Source organism: Octodon degus, unplaced genomic scaffold (genome assembly GCF_000260255.1).
Source record: "Octodon degus isolate 3935 unplaced genomic scaffold, OctDeg1.0 scaffold00080, whole genome shotgun sequence".
NCBI lineage: Eukaryota > Metazoa > Chordata > Mammalia > Rodentia > Octodontidae > Octodon > Octodon degus.
In genome coordinates this window covers 10,740,281-10,756,139 of record NW_004524656.1, presented here as the reverse complement: position 1 = coordinate 10,756,139, position 15,859 = coordinate 10,740,281, and the positions used below count along the sequence as shown (strand labels likewise).

The 15,859-nt window shown below is 37.6% G+C and overlaps 1 protein-coding gene across 1 annotated transcript in view; it reads left to right on the top strand.

Moving 5' to 3' along the window:
• The window catches only part of LOC101579859 (NXPE family member 2), a 40,795-nt gene that overhangs the window by 1,750 nt on the left and 23,186 nt on the right, over positions 1-15,859 (top strand). Inside the window, exon 2 of the mRNA XM_023721213.1 lies at positions 6,294-6,399. Within this exon, the coding sequence (XP_023576981.1) occupies positions 6,294-6,399 (106 nt within the window). The remainder of the gene's footprint in view (positions 1-6,293; positions 6,400-15,859) is intronic.

The following is a 15,859-nucleotide window of genomic DNA, read 5'->3' as shown; positions in this document are numbered from 1 at the left end:
ACAAAATGGTCCTATATTTATATCCCCCTTTTTTGTTTAGTTTTGTCAGAGATGTGTATTCCATTGTCATTCATATATTGTAGTCATATGAATTCAGCAAAGTAATCCAATATAGTCCAGTAGTCCATAATAGTAGTGGGTTATCTGCGGGGCTGGCAATTTCAGAAGTTGTTGACTTAAGTCTTTTACAGCTCAGAATATTAATATGGCTGTACTTTTATACCTTGTTTTTATACTTTTCTGCTGGGTGTTTACAACCAAGATAAAGCAAGACCTATATAACAAAAAATGTAACTCTTGTATCTGAATCCTATCTCGTATAGTCATATATATATTTTTGTAAGAAAATGGTCCTTTATTTATATCCCCCATTTTGTTCTGTTTTGTCAGAGATGGGTGTTCCATTGCAGTTAGAAAAGCTGTATTTGGAGAAGTCTTTAAAGGACCTTTTCATACTTGATGCCAGTTCAAAGATTGTAGGTACTTGAATTCAGCAAAATAACCCAATACAGTCCAATACGCCATGATAGTAGTGAGTTATCAGCACAACTGGCAATTGTCTGAAGTTGTTGACTCTAGCCTTTTACAGCTCAGCGTATTAATATAGCTTTACTTTTTATACCTTGTGGTTACACTTTTCTGCTGAATGGTTAAGATCAAGTTGAAGCTAGACCTATATAACTGAAAATGTAACTTTTGCTGTCAGATAAGGTCAGTCAAATCCTCTTAGGATTTACCCTGGAACCAGGTACAGCAAGCACCTTATGAATGACTCATGAAATGACTCATGAATGACTCAAGGCCATTGCTTGACCAATTTACTCTTTGTGAAAGCCGTAGAAAATTTTTTTTCTCTCTACGTGACTCTCCTTAGGCACACTCTACATCATAGATTACTTTTCTCTGTGGCCCTGTAATCTCCCTGATCAGAAAATTTGGGACACCATTTAGTTACAGGATGTCACAGCAGAGGTCCTCTTATGTCCTGAGTCCTCACTGACCTTAAAAGGCTAGGGACAAAATATTGGCTATTTTTTTTTCAGCCCATCTATCTATTTAATTTTTGGTCTGCAAACTTTAGTTGTTAGACATCCAGAAGAGAAGCTTAATAAAATTACATTTAATAGAAAAGTTATATTTTAAAAATAACCAAATAAATATGTAGGTAGGGTGCTTAACAGGAGGTTTGAATTGGCAGAAGAAAGAATCAGAAAATTTAAAGATAGATAGTAGACAAGATGGAATTTGAAGAACAGAAGAAAAATTATGAAAAAATAATTAGATCCTTAGAGAAATATAGTAAGATTTTTGACCTTATATGATTGGAGAATTGGAACAAAAAGAGGGCCACCTCCATCCAGTTCAGGGCTGGAGATCTAGCCATGAGATTCATTTGCTGACATTGTGACCTTATGTCAGTATTGTGGCCCCTCAGTGTCCCAGGCTCTTTATCTGTTACATGAGTTAACTATAATTGTGTATTTTGGGAGGACAAAGGATTTGTCCTACTCTACTACATAGGTGGCTGCAGTACACAGGGACCAAGAGCATACACATTTGCTCTGCTTTATGGAGCCAGCGATTTCATTTAATTTTATAGGGTAGAGAAAGCTTCCAGAATTTAAGGCTGCAGTTGTATGTTGCAAAAGTTAAGTTAACACTGGCTTAAAATGGTGTGTTATCACTATAATATTTTATGTTGACCTCATGGTAACCACAAAGAAAAACACTCAGAAGATTCCTAAGAAATAGAGAAAATAATAAAAAGTGACACTACAAAAAAATCATCAAATTGAAGCTGGTTGTGGTTGTGGATTACATTTGTAATCCCAGCGTTTGGGTGGCTGGGGTAGGAAGACTGCTAGTTGGAGCCCAACCTAGGCTTTATAGTGAGTTCAAGTCTACCCTGGACTATGAGAATGAGACCCTTTCTTTAAAAATAAATCATCAAATCGCAAAGGAAAGTGTAGTATAACAGTAGAAGGGATTTACTATAAAACAGAACACAGTAAGCAAAACAGCAGTAGTAAATTCTCATCAATGAATAATTACTTTGAATGTAAATGTAAGTGGATCAATTTGTCTAAGCAAAAGATAAGGAATAACTGAAAACCTTGAAGATAAGAACCAGTTATATGGTGCTTATGAAAAAGTTATATTGGTTCAATGAAATAGAGAAAGATATCCCATTTCATGCAAATGATAACCAATAAGTCGTAGGTAACCATGTCATACAAAGTAGACTTGTTAGAATGTGTTATAATCACTTTTTTTTTTTTATTTTAGGGAAGGGTCTACAGTGTGTTCAGGGACTCACTACTAAATTAGACTCTAGTGATCCACCTGTTCATAGCCTCCCAAGATCTGGGATTACAGGTGCACGCCACCATGCCCAGTCTCAATTACCATCTCAGTGCACCCGACGAACCCCTGGCCCCTGCACCTGCTTGCAGGTGTTTAATCCACTGAGCTATTTGGCTGGCCCATAATCACTATTATAAGAAAAGGAAAAGATAGGTGTTTCTGAAGATAGGGACAAAAGGAGAGCTTGTACATTGTTGATGGGATTATAAATTAGTACAATCTATATGGAAAGTAGTATGGAGCTTCCTTAAAAAATTAAAGAACTGTTATATGGTACTGCAATTTCCTTCTAGGAACTTTCCTAAAACAGTTAAAGACATCATATTACATTGATACATATGAATGACTGTATACATATCCACCGTTATCCATGTTCATAGTAATACAAATCATCACAAGTAAGTGATGATTTGAAAGTGACCTCCATGTCCATCAAAAGATAAATGGAAATGTGTTCGTGAAATGTGGTATGTATACATAGTGCTTTACTATCCCATTGTAGTCTACATAAATCTTTAACTTTATTTATCCTAGTGATCATTTTTTATTTTATTTTCTTAGGTACCAGGGATCGAACACAGGACCTTATGCTTGCCAGGCAGGCACTTATGCTGCTGAGCTATCTCCCCAGCCCCTAGCCATGCTAGTGGAAGCGTTAGACCATCTGACCCCCTTTTCTTCCTCTTATCATGCAGTGTCCAACAGCAACTATCCTACAGTCTACTTGTGTGCATTGATATTTTTGTACTCCCCGTGATGTCAGTGAGAGCCTGCAGTATTTGTTGTTCTGAGTTTGGTCCATTTCACTCACCATAGTGTTCGCTAGGACCATACATGTCATTGCAAATGACAAGATTGCCTTCTTTATCACAATTTCTTTATTCATGAATCTGTTTGTGGGAATCCAAATTATTTCCATATCTTGGTTATTGTGTTCCAAGGAAACTAAGAGTGCAGACATTTCCTGGGCATACTGCTTTATTTCCTTCGGGTATGTACCTAGTAGGGAGTTGTTGGATCGCCTGGTGGATTCTCATACTCATTCAAAAACGTGGAGGAAAGTTTGGAACTCACTGTTGTTTTTCTTCATTGGTTTTCTTGGAGGTTAGGAGCTTTTTCTGTTTTCTTTTGCATGTAAGGGAGGAATAGTGCATCACTAGTCCTATTTTTTTTTCCATGCCCACATTTTTGGGTGTGAATGATAATTCCTGCTCCACTTATCCTGTTGCACATGACAGAGTCATGGTATCTCACCTAGAACAATATCTTCTCCAGCCACTCTCAGTTTCCTTGAACTCAAAGTTACTGCTTTCTCCACCTAGCTTTATGGGGTATGGGTTTATGGAGTGCTCCCTCACATCCCACCCCAGAAGTTGCCATTTCCACATACCCCAGGATGTGGCAACCGTCCAAGTCAAGGTGTATCTTTGATTACATTGGCAGATTGGAAACTGAGCAGACCATGAGTTCTGGGCTGGAAATAGGTGGTGGGTTGGGCAGGGGGTGTGTCAAATGGTCTGATGGACTTAATGCAGTTCAGATGCAGGCCACTCCAAAGTACACACACACACACACGCACACACACACCTCCTGGCTTCTCACCACAGAGTAAATAGTATCTACATCTCTCTCAGCCTGAGTTTAAACTTCCCAGGGGGTCTTATCTGTATCTAACCCAAACCTCTCTGTGCCTGTCCCTTGTGGCCTTCTCCTACCCAGTCATTGTCATAGAGTGATCTCAGAAACCCTTCTGTAGCACAGCTTTAAATAATTAGCCGGTTCCCCAAATGGCCCCTGATGAAACACATAAATGTGGTGGCTGCTGCACAAGATCTCCTCTCTAACTCTGTGTTGCCCTGCAGAAAGTTGCCTTCTGTGTAAAACACCAGGGTGTTTTTCCAGTTTACAATAACTGTAGGCTTTTCTTGGGTTTAGTACTACTGGTCCAGCGTACCATTTTTCGCTAGAGCTATTGACCTTCTTCTAGATTAATTTGTTTCAGCAGAAAGAGGACTGTCCCTCCCTGGGAGCCAAGTGCCATGTTGCACTGCCCTTGAAAGAACTACTTTGTCCTTTTCTCTCCACCATGTGCAGATTCCCTGTAGTTTCTAGTTTTTCTGCTGGCACTTCTTTGATTCCCAGAGAAATACTTGCTTTTTCTTTTTTCTTCACTGAGTTGTTCTTGTGTCCTGATTCCAGGTCCTAGAGAGGCTTTATTTTACTACTGGCTAGTAAAATATAGAGGCTATATTTTACCAGCACCATTTTTATTCAATCTAAATGTAGTCTTTTACTAGGCAATATATCTAGGAGACCACTGGCATACGCAGTCTGTCATTGACTGGAATGATGTTATATGGTACCCGACTGCAATCTCACAATACTATATGTAGTATATTGCAGTGGGGAGGAACTTGCCTTATAAGAAGGAGGGTTAATAGCTCTTTCTCTTATTAAATTCCTTTGAAATCAAAAGAACCTTTGTTAGTTTCCAACATACTGTGATTGTAGTCACAATATCTGTACAGTTACATGGATACGTGCCTGGAGAAACTGGAATAGAAGCAAGCAAACAAATGCATATACATATCTGAGTATACATGAAGCACACATGTGTATATATCTAACTTTAGATATCTACTGCCTGTGTCTGCATCCATTTAGATATAGAGACCATTCTGCAGAGCAAGGTGTGTAAAAGGTGACTTGGGTCACATAGTTGTAGAAAATCCCCTGGCTGATAGCTGCTCTGTGACAACTTATTAACTTTCATGTCATGGCACTTGTATCTACTGAAGTCTGCTCTTTTGTATTTTCTCTTATTCACATTGCAATGAGATGTAGACCAGGACTGCTCCCCTTATGGGCTGAGATTCAGTTGAACCAATCATCATTGTTAGAATGCTGGATGTGTGCAGTGGTTTACAGCATGCGAGACAAGTTTACAAAGGAAGCATTCCAAATACTGAGAAGAGCCAGTAATTAATTCTTATCCACTGGAAGCTGTGGATAAGACTTTCTGTTTGCCCTCTTTACAGTTTTTCATGTTCTCCAGCGCCATACTAGTCAACACAACAGCCAAATAAAGGTGTGAGCAAGTGAAATGTACTATTTCTATAAACATGCAAATTTTCTCCCAAAGGTTACTGACCTTGCCTTACCCTTAGAAGTGTATTTTCTAAAGGCAAACTTCGGACTGTCCTCCTGGCTTCTTTCTTCTGGCTCTGGGGAGTGAACAGGAACAGGCCACTGGGAAGGAGGTTTGTGATACTTGCTGGCATGCTGTCAGCCTTTGATCAGCGAAGCTTATAGGGGACCTGCAAGCCTGAAATAAATGCAAGGACTACTTTAATCAAGGAGCTATAATTGGACAGCTATAACCTGGACAGTTATATTTGCTATGGGAGAACATAAGAATATGATGGAGAAGACATACATCCATAGGTGTGTACCTTCCAATTCTTACTAGTAGGCCTTTATGTCAGGGACAAGAGAGAGAACCGTGGATTAACTACTCAGGGCTGTGTGTGGCTGCACTATTCGTAAAATAATTGTATTTGGGAATGGGATGTACTTTAAAATGGAAAACAATGGAACAAAATAGAATAACTAGAAAATAACATAATGACCTTCATAAAGTATTGATTATACTGTACCCTGGATGAGAGAAAAAGATCAGACATCTGGAGTGATTCCGATCCTGAAGAATTGACCTGAAAGTCAGAAACCAGAAATATTTCAGCTGGATTTGTTCCCTGCCTCAGGGAAGAGCCTTGTTACTGATTTCTAACAGAAGTCATAAAGGAACACCCTGAACGCTCAAGGCCATCACCCTCTCCTGGACACTACTGAGAGGAGCCAGAGGACACCGAGATGTGTCATGTGGATTTGACTGAGGGTGTGATGATTTCTCCTTTCCTCTCTTCTAGGATACTCACATTGTTTCCAAATGCTACAGTTCGCAAATTGCTGCTGATGCTGGTATTTACCTTAGTATTCTGGGTCATGTACTTGGCTTCAAAAGACCACACCGAGGTAGGTGCTGTTTGCTTTTTAGGACTCTCACAGAAAGTGACAGAATGTTCATTTGAATGTTTCCCTTACCAGGGCAGGAAACAAAACTTAGAAGAACATTATATTACCAGAAGTCTGTGGGTGGAGGGCCCTCTCTTGACCATTAGTCTGTTTGACAGTATATATGTTATTGTAGTATTTCAGTGCGGCAGGACTTGAGGCTGTCTCTGTACCACCTGGCAGTGCTTACCAGCCTGCCTCCAGGCTTTCTTCTCTCTTGGTACCTGAGAATCTAATCCAACTAAGTCTGTTTCATTTTTCTTCCTCCTTTCTTCTAGGGATTAAAAAAAATTCTTTGTATAGTCTAGCTACACTCTTTTTCTTAACTAATCATTTTCTAGTGTCTCTTTCTCCCAAACATTGATGATGTCAACTTTAAAAGCAAGTCCACCCCAACCTCTTAGCATTCCTTCTACTCTGTTTGACTTCATTCCTTTTTTGTAACTGTACTTTTTACTTCCTACTACATACTATATAATATACTGACCTATGATGTTTCTGGACCACTGTCTATCTTGGTTAAGGATGTGATGACCTCCAGGAGAGCAAAGATTTTGGCACCCATTTATTTGCTGGCATATTTGAAGTGCTCGGAACAATGTTTGCCATACACTAAATGTTAAATAAAAAACAGGTAAAGGTATTTATTAATACCACTTTATTTTTTTTTTATTTTATTTTATTTTTTTTTTAATTTTTTTTTCTCAAAGTTTTATTGACAAAGAGATAGCAATGAGACAGTTTCAAATCAAATCGGAAGGACAGTTTCAACAAATAATACACTGCATATATTCTTCTTAGTGGTTAATTGCTGTACAAGATGCGGACTTGTGATCCTATTTACAAACACCATTAGAACAAATCATTCTATTCATTAAGAGAATGCAACTATATATCTATCCCAACCTCTTTGAATACACAGATACAAAATGGACATTCATCGGTATACCCCATTATTTCTAAGTTACATTATTGAATATTATAGGTGTGTAAACTCTAATACCACTTTAAATGAATAAGTAAAGAAGGACTGTTCAGTCATTCATTCTAGGTGGTAAGTGTTGGTGTCCTGAAATGAGGTGCTGCTACTGAGGAACAGGTCAGAGAATGGAAGAAAGTGTTGATAAGCAAGAGCGATGGACTAACTTGGGATGAAGACTTGGGGTCAACCAGTCATTGCACTGCAGGTTTGTACAAGTGCTTGGCTGCTGGTTCTATTTATCGAAGTACAGAAAAGAGGGAAATAGTTTTGGCAAACAGAACATAAATTTATTTATTTTTTAAAAATAATTTTATTGAGAAATATCAATGAGACAGTTTCAAAACCGATTATTAGCATAGTTTCAATAATTAATACATTGCATATTGTTGTCTTAGTGGTTACTCATTGTACAAGATGCAGACATGATATCCTGTCCACAAACACTATTAGAACAAATCTCTCTATTCATTGAATTAAGACAATGCATCTGTATATCTATCCTAACTATTTTGAATATACAAGTACAAAATAGTTGTTCATTTGTATCCCACTTTTTTGTTTACGTTTGTCAGAGAAGGATATTCCATTGTCATGTAAACACTGTACATGCATAAATTCAGCAAAATATTCCAATATAGTCCACTAGTCCATAATAGTAGTGGGTTATCCATAGGACTGGCAATGTCCAAAGTTGTTGACTTGAGCCTTTTACAGTTCAGCATATTAATATGGCTTTACTTTTTATACATCATTTTTATACTTTTCTGCTGGATTGTTAAGACCAAGTTAAAGCAAGACCTATGTAACTAAAAATGTAACTTTTGTATCTGATAAGGTCAGTCAAATCCCCTCAGGATTTACCCTGAAACCCCTGTACTGCACTTTGTAGATCCTTTGTGAGTGTCAGCCATGTGGATGAGTTATGGCCATTGCTTGACCAATTTGCTCTCTGTGAAAGCCTGAGACAATGTTTTTTTCTCCATGTGACTCTCTTTAGGCACATTCTAAATCATTGATCACTTTCCTCTGTGGCCTCATAATCTCCTTGATCAGAAAATTTGAGACTCAAATGAGTTACAGGATGTTACATACAAGTTCTCCTACATTCTGAGTCTTCACTGACCTTGAAAGACGAGGGCCAAAATGTTGGCTGTCCTTGCAGCCCTGCTTTTTCTCTAATTTTTGGTCTGCAAACTTAGGTTGTTAACCTTCCAGAAGAGAAGCCTATTATTATTACCCTACAACATAGGCAGTTAAGCTTAACGTCACTATCTGTCTGAATATCAAACATCTTAGGCATAACATGGAACAGGTATTTTCCATCAAGTATTGATATGTTAAACTTTAAGTCCCTATAGAATATGAAGAAAAAACATTAAAAATGTTTAAAAAATAGGAATAATCAGTTATATATTTTTACACAGAAATTTAGAAATCTAACCATATACTGCATTGTAGTAGGACAGTCCTGTGACTTTTTTTATACACCAAAAATATAAGCTTGAGACTTTTAAAGTCATCTATATGATGAATAGTGTTTCAACTGACTATTGGATATGCAGATCTGAGGCTGATGAAAACATGGCTTATAGAAGTAGATTTAGGAGCTTTCGAATACAAACAGCAGTGGGAGGCTTGGAATCTAAGACGTCTCCTTAGTTGCACTGTAGAGTAAGAAGGAAAAGCTGTTAATAATGAAACCCTGTGGGCCAGATTAAGTACTAGGCTGCAAAGTGAGTGGAGGAGAGAAGTTGAGGAAGGGGCTGGTAGAGAATTCTTGAGACATTTAATTGTTAGAAGACTGGGGAGCACAAAGATTTTCTTTCTTCATTTGAATGTATCTTAATTCTTATGGGTAAAAGCTAATAAAAAAGTATAAAGCAAAAAAGAAAAGGTATGGTCATATTTATGTTACAAGGACATTGATTTGTCCTATGACTACTCTTAAAGGTCTGAGAAGTTTCAAGACCAAAGAGCTGTAGCTACTGGCAGATCTGCCCCCATGTCAACTGGGAGGATATCAGAACTTTTAACCACAAACCAATTCCAAATCTTGGATAAGGAATGAAAGTAAACAATGGCTGAGAAAATGATAGAGAAAAGGAGCATTATGTGATGACTGGTGACCTGTGGTTAGATGTAGCATGGAGAGCAGCAGATCCTAGGGCTTCTTGAGAAAAAGTAGAGTTTTAAAATATATCTATACATATAAGAGAAATGTGTGTGCAGTACTACTCTTTTGGTCTGTTTGGACTGCTCTAACAGAATACCATAGATTGGATGTTTTATAAGCAATAGAAAATGATTTGTCATGTTTCCGGAAGCTGGGAAGTGCAAGATCAAGTCCAGAGCCAGGCATGATGGCGTGTTGCCGTGATTCCTGTGCTCTGGGAGGCCAAGACAGGAGGATCAGAAGTTTGACCCCAGTCTGAACAACTTAGTGACTTAGCGTCGTAACCATGTTTCAAAATAAAAAATAAAATAAGCTCTTGGATATAGCTGGTCCAGGATGTAGGATATAGGATGTAGGATATAGGATATAGCTCAGGAAGAAAATCCTAGGATCACTCTCCAATACTTGCCCCCCACACACACTTGAAAGGGAAACGAAAAGAAAGGAAAGGAAAAGGATGTCTGTCTAGATTCAAAGAGGTCCTATTTCTTGAGTACAGATGGTCATTTTTCTCACCATGTCTTCAAATAATAGAAGCAAAGAGCTCTCTGAGGCCTGTTTTAATTTTTATTTTTTGGGGGCAGGAGGAGTTCTTCATAAGAGTTTATTTTATATTTTTTAACTTTATTTATTTTTGACACAGGGTCTCACTATGCAGTTCATACTCATAGTGGTCCTCCTGTCTCAGCCTCCCCAGTCCTGGGATTATAGGCTACAGGCGTGTGCCATCACACCTGGTTTCAGGGCCAGAATGACATGTAGGTATCAGGGATTGAACTTGGGACCTTGTGTTTGCCAGGCAGGTGATTACTCCACTGAGCCATATCTCCAGCCTCTTTATAAGAGTTTTAATCTTTTACTTGGGGAGGTTCTTTATGAATTCCAATCTCATTCATGGAGGCTCTACCTTCATGAACTTATCTTGTCCTTAAAGCCATTCCCTCCCTCCTCATATCACACCCACTGAGGGGCAGAGCCTCAGCACTTGAACATGTGAAGTTTTTGAAGGAAAGGCATAAATACTCAACACAGCGTGTATGTGACAGGCTTTCAAAAGAATAGGGAAATTGGGCTACGTGTGAAATTGAGCCCTCAGTGCTGATTCTGGTCCTGCTATTACTAGTGTATTTGAAGGGAAATTTCCTCTTTTTTTGGTCTAATACTAAGCATCTTATGAAAAGGCTTTCTTTTTTCTTCCTCTCATTTATGGCTTGAGTGGTTTGCGATTCTGTTACACAGTATTGTGGTCATGGCAAAATCATAGACATAGAGAAGAGATGAGTGACTGGTAGCTGGGGTTAAGATATAAGAAGGAAGTATGAGGGGAATTTTTTTCTTAACCGTATCAGTGTCAATATGTAGGTTGTGATTTTATTACACTTTTGCAAGATGTTGCTCTTGGGTAAACTGGGCAAAAGGCACATGGGATTTCTCTATTATTTTTGACAACTGCCTGTAAATCTACAATTATCTTTTCCTTTATTATATTATGTTGAAGTTTATATGCTTTATTCTTTCTATATATGAGGGCATGTCCCTTTAGGGTTGAGAATGGAATGTGGTGCTCAGTTGCCTTTTGCGGGTCTTGTTCAAATATTCCTGCTTTTTTTTTTCAGGCAGCACAAGGAAGTATGTTAAGTTTTTCTCTTAGGCTTGGAAAACTGCTCCATACTTTTGTCTAGAGGACCCAAACTAGGCATTAAAAAAAATGGGAAAAGGCTGGGGAGATTATAGAGAAGATGAAGCTCAAAAGAGCTGTCTCTTAAAGTGGCCTGTGAAGTTCAGCTGAGCATATGCTGATTGTATCTGAATAGTGTGCCAAAGGCTTTGGGTGTTGAACTACCGGGTGGGTCACAGCTCAGGTGCCAGATGGGCCACTGAACGTCATGTACGTAGAGACTCGGTAAGTTAGGCAAGTATCAAGTAGCACTTTGAGGGCAGAACAGACCTATCCTGGGGTCCACAGAAGAGGGACTGAAACTTATGGTACTACCCTAGCTAGAAGAAATGCTTTTCTTTATTTTTTTTCCAGTTTAATTATCCTACTGTTTTTCCCCCATAATTTTATTGAGAAACAAATAGCAATGAGACAGTTTCAAATCGAATTGGTAGGACAGTTTCAATAATTAACACATTGCATACATTCTTCCTAGTGGTTATTTGCTGTACAAGATGCAGACATGATATCCAATTACAAACACCACTAGAACAAATCCCTCTATTCATTAAGAAAATGTAACTATGTATCTATCCTAACCACTTTGAATACACAGATACAAAATGGACATTCATCTGTATCCCCTTTTTTGTTTAGTAAGAAATGCTTTTCTTTAAAATATGCAAAACAATATTATCCTTAAGGTTTAAACAAGATGCAGGATCTCAAATCATAATATTTGCAACATCTAGAATATGATCTAAAATTATATAGTTTACAAAGAACTAGGAAAGTCGTAAGTTGAGAAAAAATAGACAATAATGTCCAATCCTGAGATAACATAGATGTTGAAATGATTGAAGACTTTCAAGCCACTGTTATATTAGTTTTCTGTTGCTGCTGTAACAGATTGCTACAGCTTTATTTTTATTTATTTATTTTTTAAATAAATTTTATTTATTTGTGTGTGTGTGTGTGTGTGTGTGTGTGGCCAGCTCAGCCCACCAGGGGGCGGCGCTGGCTGGCATGCAGTGCTGGGGGATTGAACTGTGGTCCCTGTGCTTTGCTAAGCTTGTTCTAAGTAGGTGCTTTAGACCACTGAGCCATCTCACCAGCCCCTGCTACAGCTTTAGTGCCTTCACAATATGAATTTGTTATCTTATGTATCTGGAAGTCCAAATTCCTAAACAGAGCTCATTGAGCTGACATTAAGAGGTAAGCAGAGCGTAGTCTTCTCTGGAAGAGGCTTTAGAGGACAGAAGTCTTACTTCCTTGTTTTCGAGTCAGTCTGGTTTTCATGAATCTCCAGTCTTGGAAGCAGGTAACACTGGGCTGATTCCTTCTCATTTTGCCACCTCTCTCTAGTTGTTTATTTTTGACTACTGCATTTTGAGGAGTCTTCTTTTTAATTTTTTTCTATTTTAAATAAAGGAAAAGTAAATAATAAAACAATGGTATAAAATTTCCAAACAAGATTGTGGAAGAGTAACAATGGTTAGTACATTGTATATTGTTACTTCAAAGTAGTTGTTCATATTACACGATATAGGCATGAAAAACAGATCAAACTGATCTTCTGACTACGTCTAGCTTAGTTTTTAAAAAATTGCTTTCTAGTATGTCAGTTATTTCCATATAATAGAAAAACAATAGTATAGAACAATAAAACTTGAAGCTAGTTTTAAAAAAAATGCAAATCGTTCACTAGACTAAGAGAAAAAGAGACAAAACTCTAATAAATAAAACCAGAAATTTGAAAAGATAAGAGCATGACTGACACCACAGAAATTCAAAAGGTCACAAAAAGGCCAACCTAAAAATTAGAGGCCAACAAATTGGACAAACTAGAAGAAATGGGTAAATTCCAAGACATATACAACCTAAAAAGTCTGTAGAAATATAAAATTTGATCAGAGTAATAATTTAGAAAAACCTCTCTTTAAAAAACCTCTGTTCTAGGTATGGTGGTGTACACACCTATAATCCCAGTGCTCTGGGAAGCTGAGGCAGAGGGATTACACGTTTAGGTCCAGCTGGGGCCAAGTAGTAACTTGAGGCTAAGTTTCCAAATTAATTAAAAAAAAAAAAGAGCTGGAAATGAGTTCAGTGAAAGGGCCTAGATTTACTTTTTATTACCAGAAAAATCAATCAATCAATCAGGAAAGAAAAGCTCAGGACCTGAAGGCTTATCTGCTGAATTCTACCAAATGTCTAGAGAATTTGTATGAGCTCTTCTAATTCTCTCTAAAAAAGCTGAGGAGGAACAAACACTTCCCCAACTCTTTTCATAAAGCTAGCTTTACACTGATAGCAAAGTTGGGCAAATATGCTAGAACAATAGAAGATTATAGACCAGCATCCCTAATGCACATAGATGTAAGAATTCTCAGCAAAATACTAGTTAACTAAGTTCAGCAGCACGTTAAAAGGATCACTGACCAGGATCAAATATGATTTATTTCAGGGATATAAGCATGGTTCAACACACAAATGAATCAGTTACTCATTAAGTCAATATATATGCCACCTTGATAGTGTTAAAACCCATGTCATCATACCCACAAATACATAAAATGTTGAAAAATTCAACATTGTTCCATGACAATAACTCTTACAAATTGAGTAAAGAAGGAACGTACCTTGGCATAAGGCCATATATGTATGACTAGCCCATAGCTAAATCATAGGGTGAAAACTGAAAGCTTTTTTTTACTAAGATTAAAAATAACTCAGAGTTACCCTTTCTTACCATTTCTATTCAGTATAATACTGGAGGTCTTAGCCAGAGCAACTATACAAAAACAAGCAACAATAAATAAAAGCATCTACATTGGAAAGAAAGATGTTAAATTGTCCCTGTTTACAAATAGTACAATCACATATACAGAAAACTGCAAAGACTTCACCAAAACACTTGTTTGAGCTAATAAGTAATTTTGCAGCATTAAGGGACATAAAATCAATGTACACAAATCAGTAACATTTCTATACACCAACAAACTACCTAATAAAAGAATCAAAAAAATGAACTCATGTACATTAGCATCAGAACAAGTAAACTTCTTAGGAATATATTAAACAAAGCAGGTAAAAGACCCATACACTGAAAATTGCAAAATATTAATGAAATCAATTGAAGAAAACATACAAATGGAAAGAAACCCATGATCATGATTTATAAAAGCTAATATAATTCATGTTCACATTATCCCAGGTAAACTACAGATTCAATATAATCTCTGTCAAAACTCAAACATCATTTTTCGTAAAAGTATAAAAAAGTATTTAAAAATTCTAAAATATGTATGGAACCTTAAAAATCCTGAACAACCAGACATAGCAAAATGCAAGTGTTATAGTGTCTGATCTCAAAACTTACTAAAAATTGTAGTAACCAAAATAGTGGCCAGCAAGATAGCTCAGAAGACTAAAGTGCCTGATTGGGCAAGCTTAGGCAAGCACAAGGACCGTGGTGTGACCCCCAGCACTACATACCGTGCCAGCCCTGCCCCCAGGGTGGGCTTAGCCAGTCACAGAGTCCAGGCATAATGGTGCACTCCTGTAATCCCAGCACTGGGGAGGCTGAAAAGAGGAGGAGCACCATGAGTCTGAGCTGCATAGTGAGATCCTATATAAATCAAATACATTAAAAAAAATACTATGGTACCGCTCCAGGGGGATAGCTCAGTGGCATAAGTGCCTGCCTGATAAGCACAAGGTGCCAAGTTCGATCCCTGGCATGGCAAACAAACAGAACAGAACAAAACAAAAACAAAAACTAAAAACTAAAAACAAAACAAACAACTCCTCTCCCCAAAAATACCTAGAAAAGTAGTATGATACTGGCATAAAAACAGATAAATACCAATGGATTGGAAAAGAAAGACCAAAAAAAAAAAAAATCCACAAAATTATGGCCCATTGATCTTCCATGAAAATGTCAAGTATATAAAATGGGGAAAAATAGTCTTTTTAATAAATAATGTTGTAAATAGAAGAAATTCACATATAAAGGAACGGAAGTGGCTCCTTATCTCATGCCAACTCAAAATGGGTTAGAGACTTAAATGTATGAGCTAAAACTGCGAAATACTACAAGAAAACATAGGACAAAAGTTTCTTAATAGAGAAATCTAGGCAAAGATTTTTGGCTTTGATCCCCCCAAAAAAGGAAATTAGAACACGATAAGACAAATGGGGTTGCATCGAAACCTTCTGTACAGCCAAGGAAATATTCAACACAATGAAGAGTCAGCCTATGGAATGGGAGAAAATATTTACTATTTACTTTTATTTATTTATTCTTATATTTTATTTTACGGAAAAAGGTAAAACAAATTTCATTGCAAAATAAGAGGAGGATAACAATAGTTAATACATTGCGTATTGTTATTTTTAGCTACTTAGAGTATAAATTAGGGGCATAAAAATTCTCCAGCAGCTGGTCAAATAGCTCAGCAGATTAAAGTGCCTGCAAGCAGGTACAGCGTCCAGGAGGTTCAATCCCGGGGCCGGCCCTGCCCCTTGGACACACTGAGAAGGCAATTGAGACTGGGTGTGGTGGCGCATGCCTGTTATCCCAGCTGTTGGGAGGCTGTAAACAAGCAGA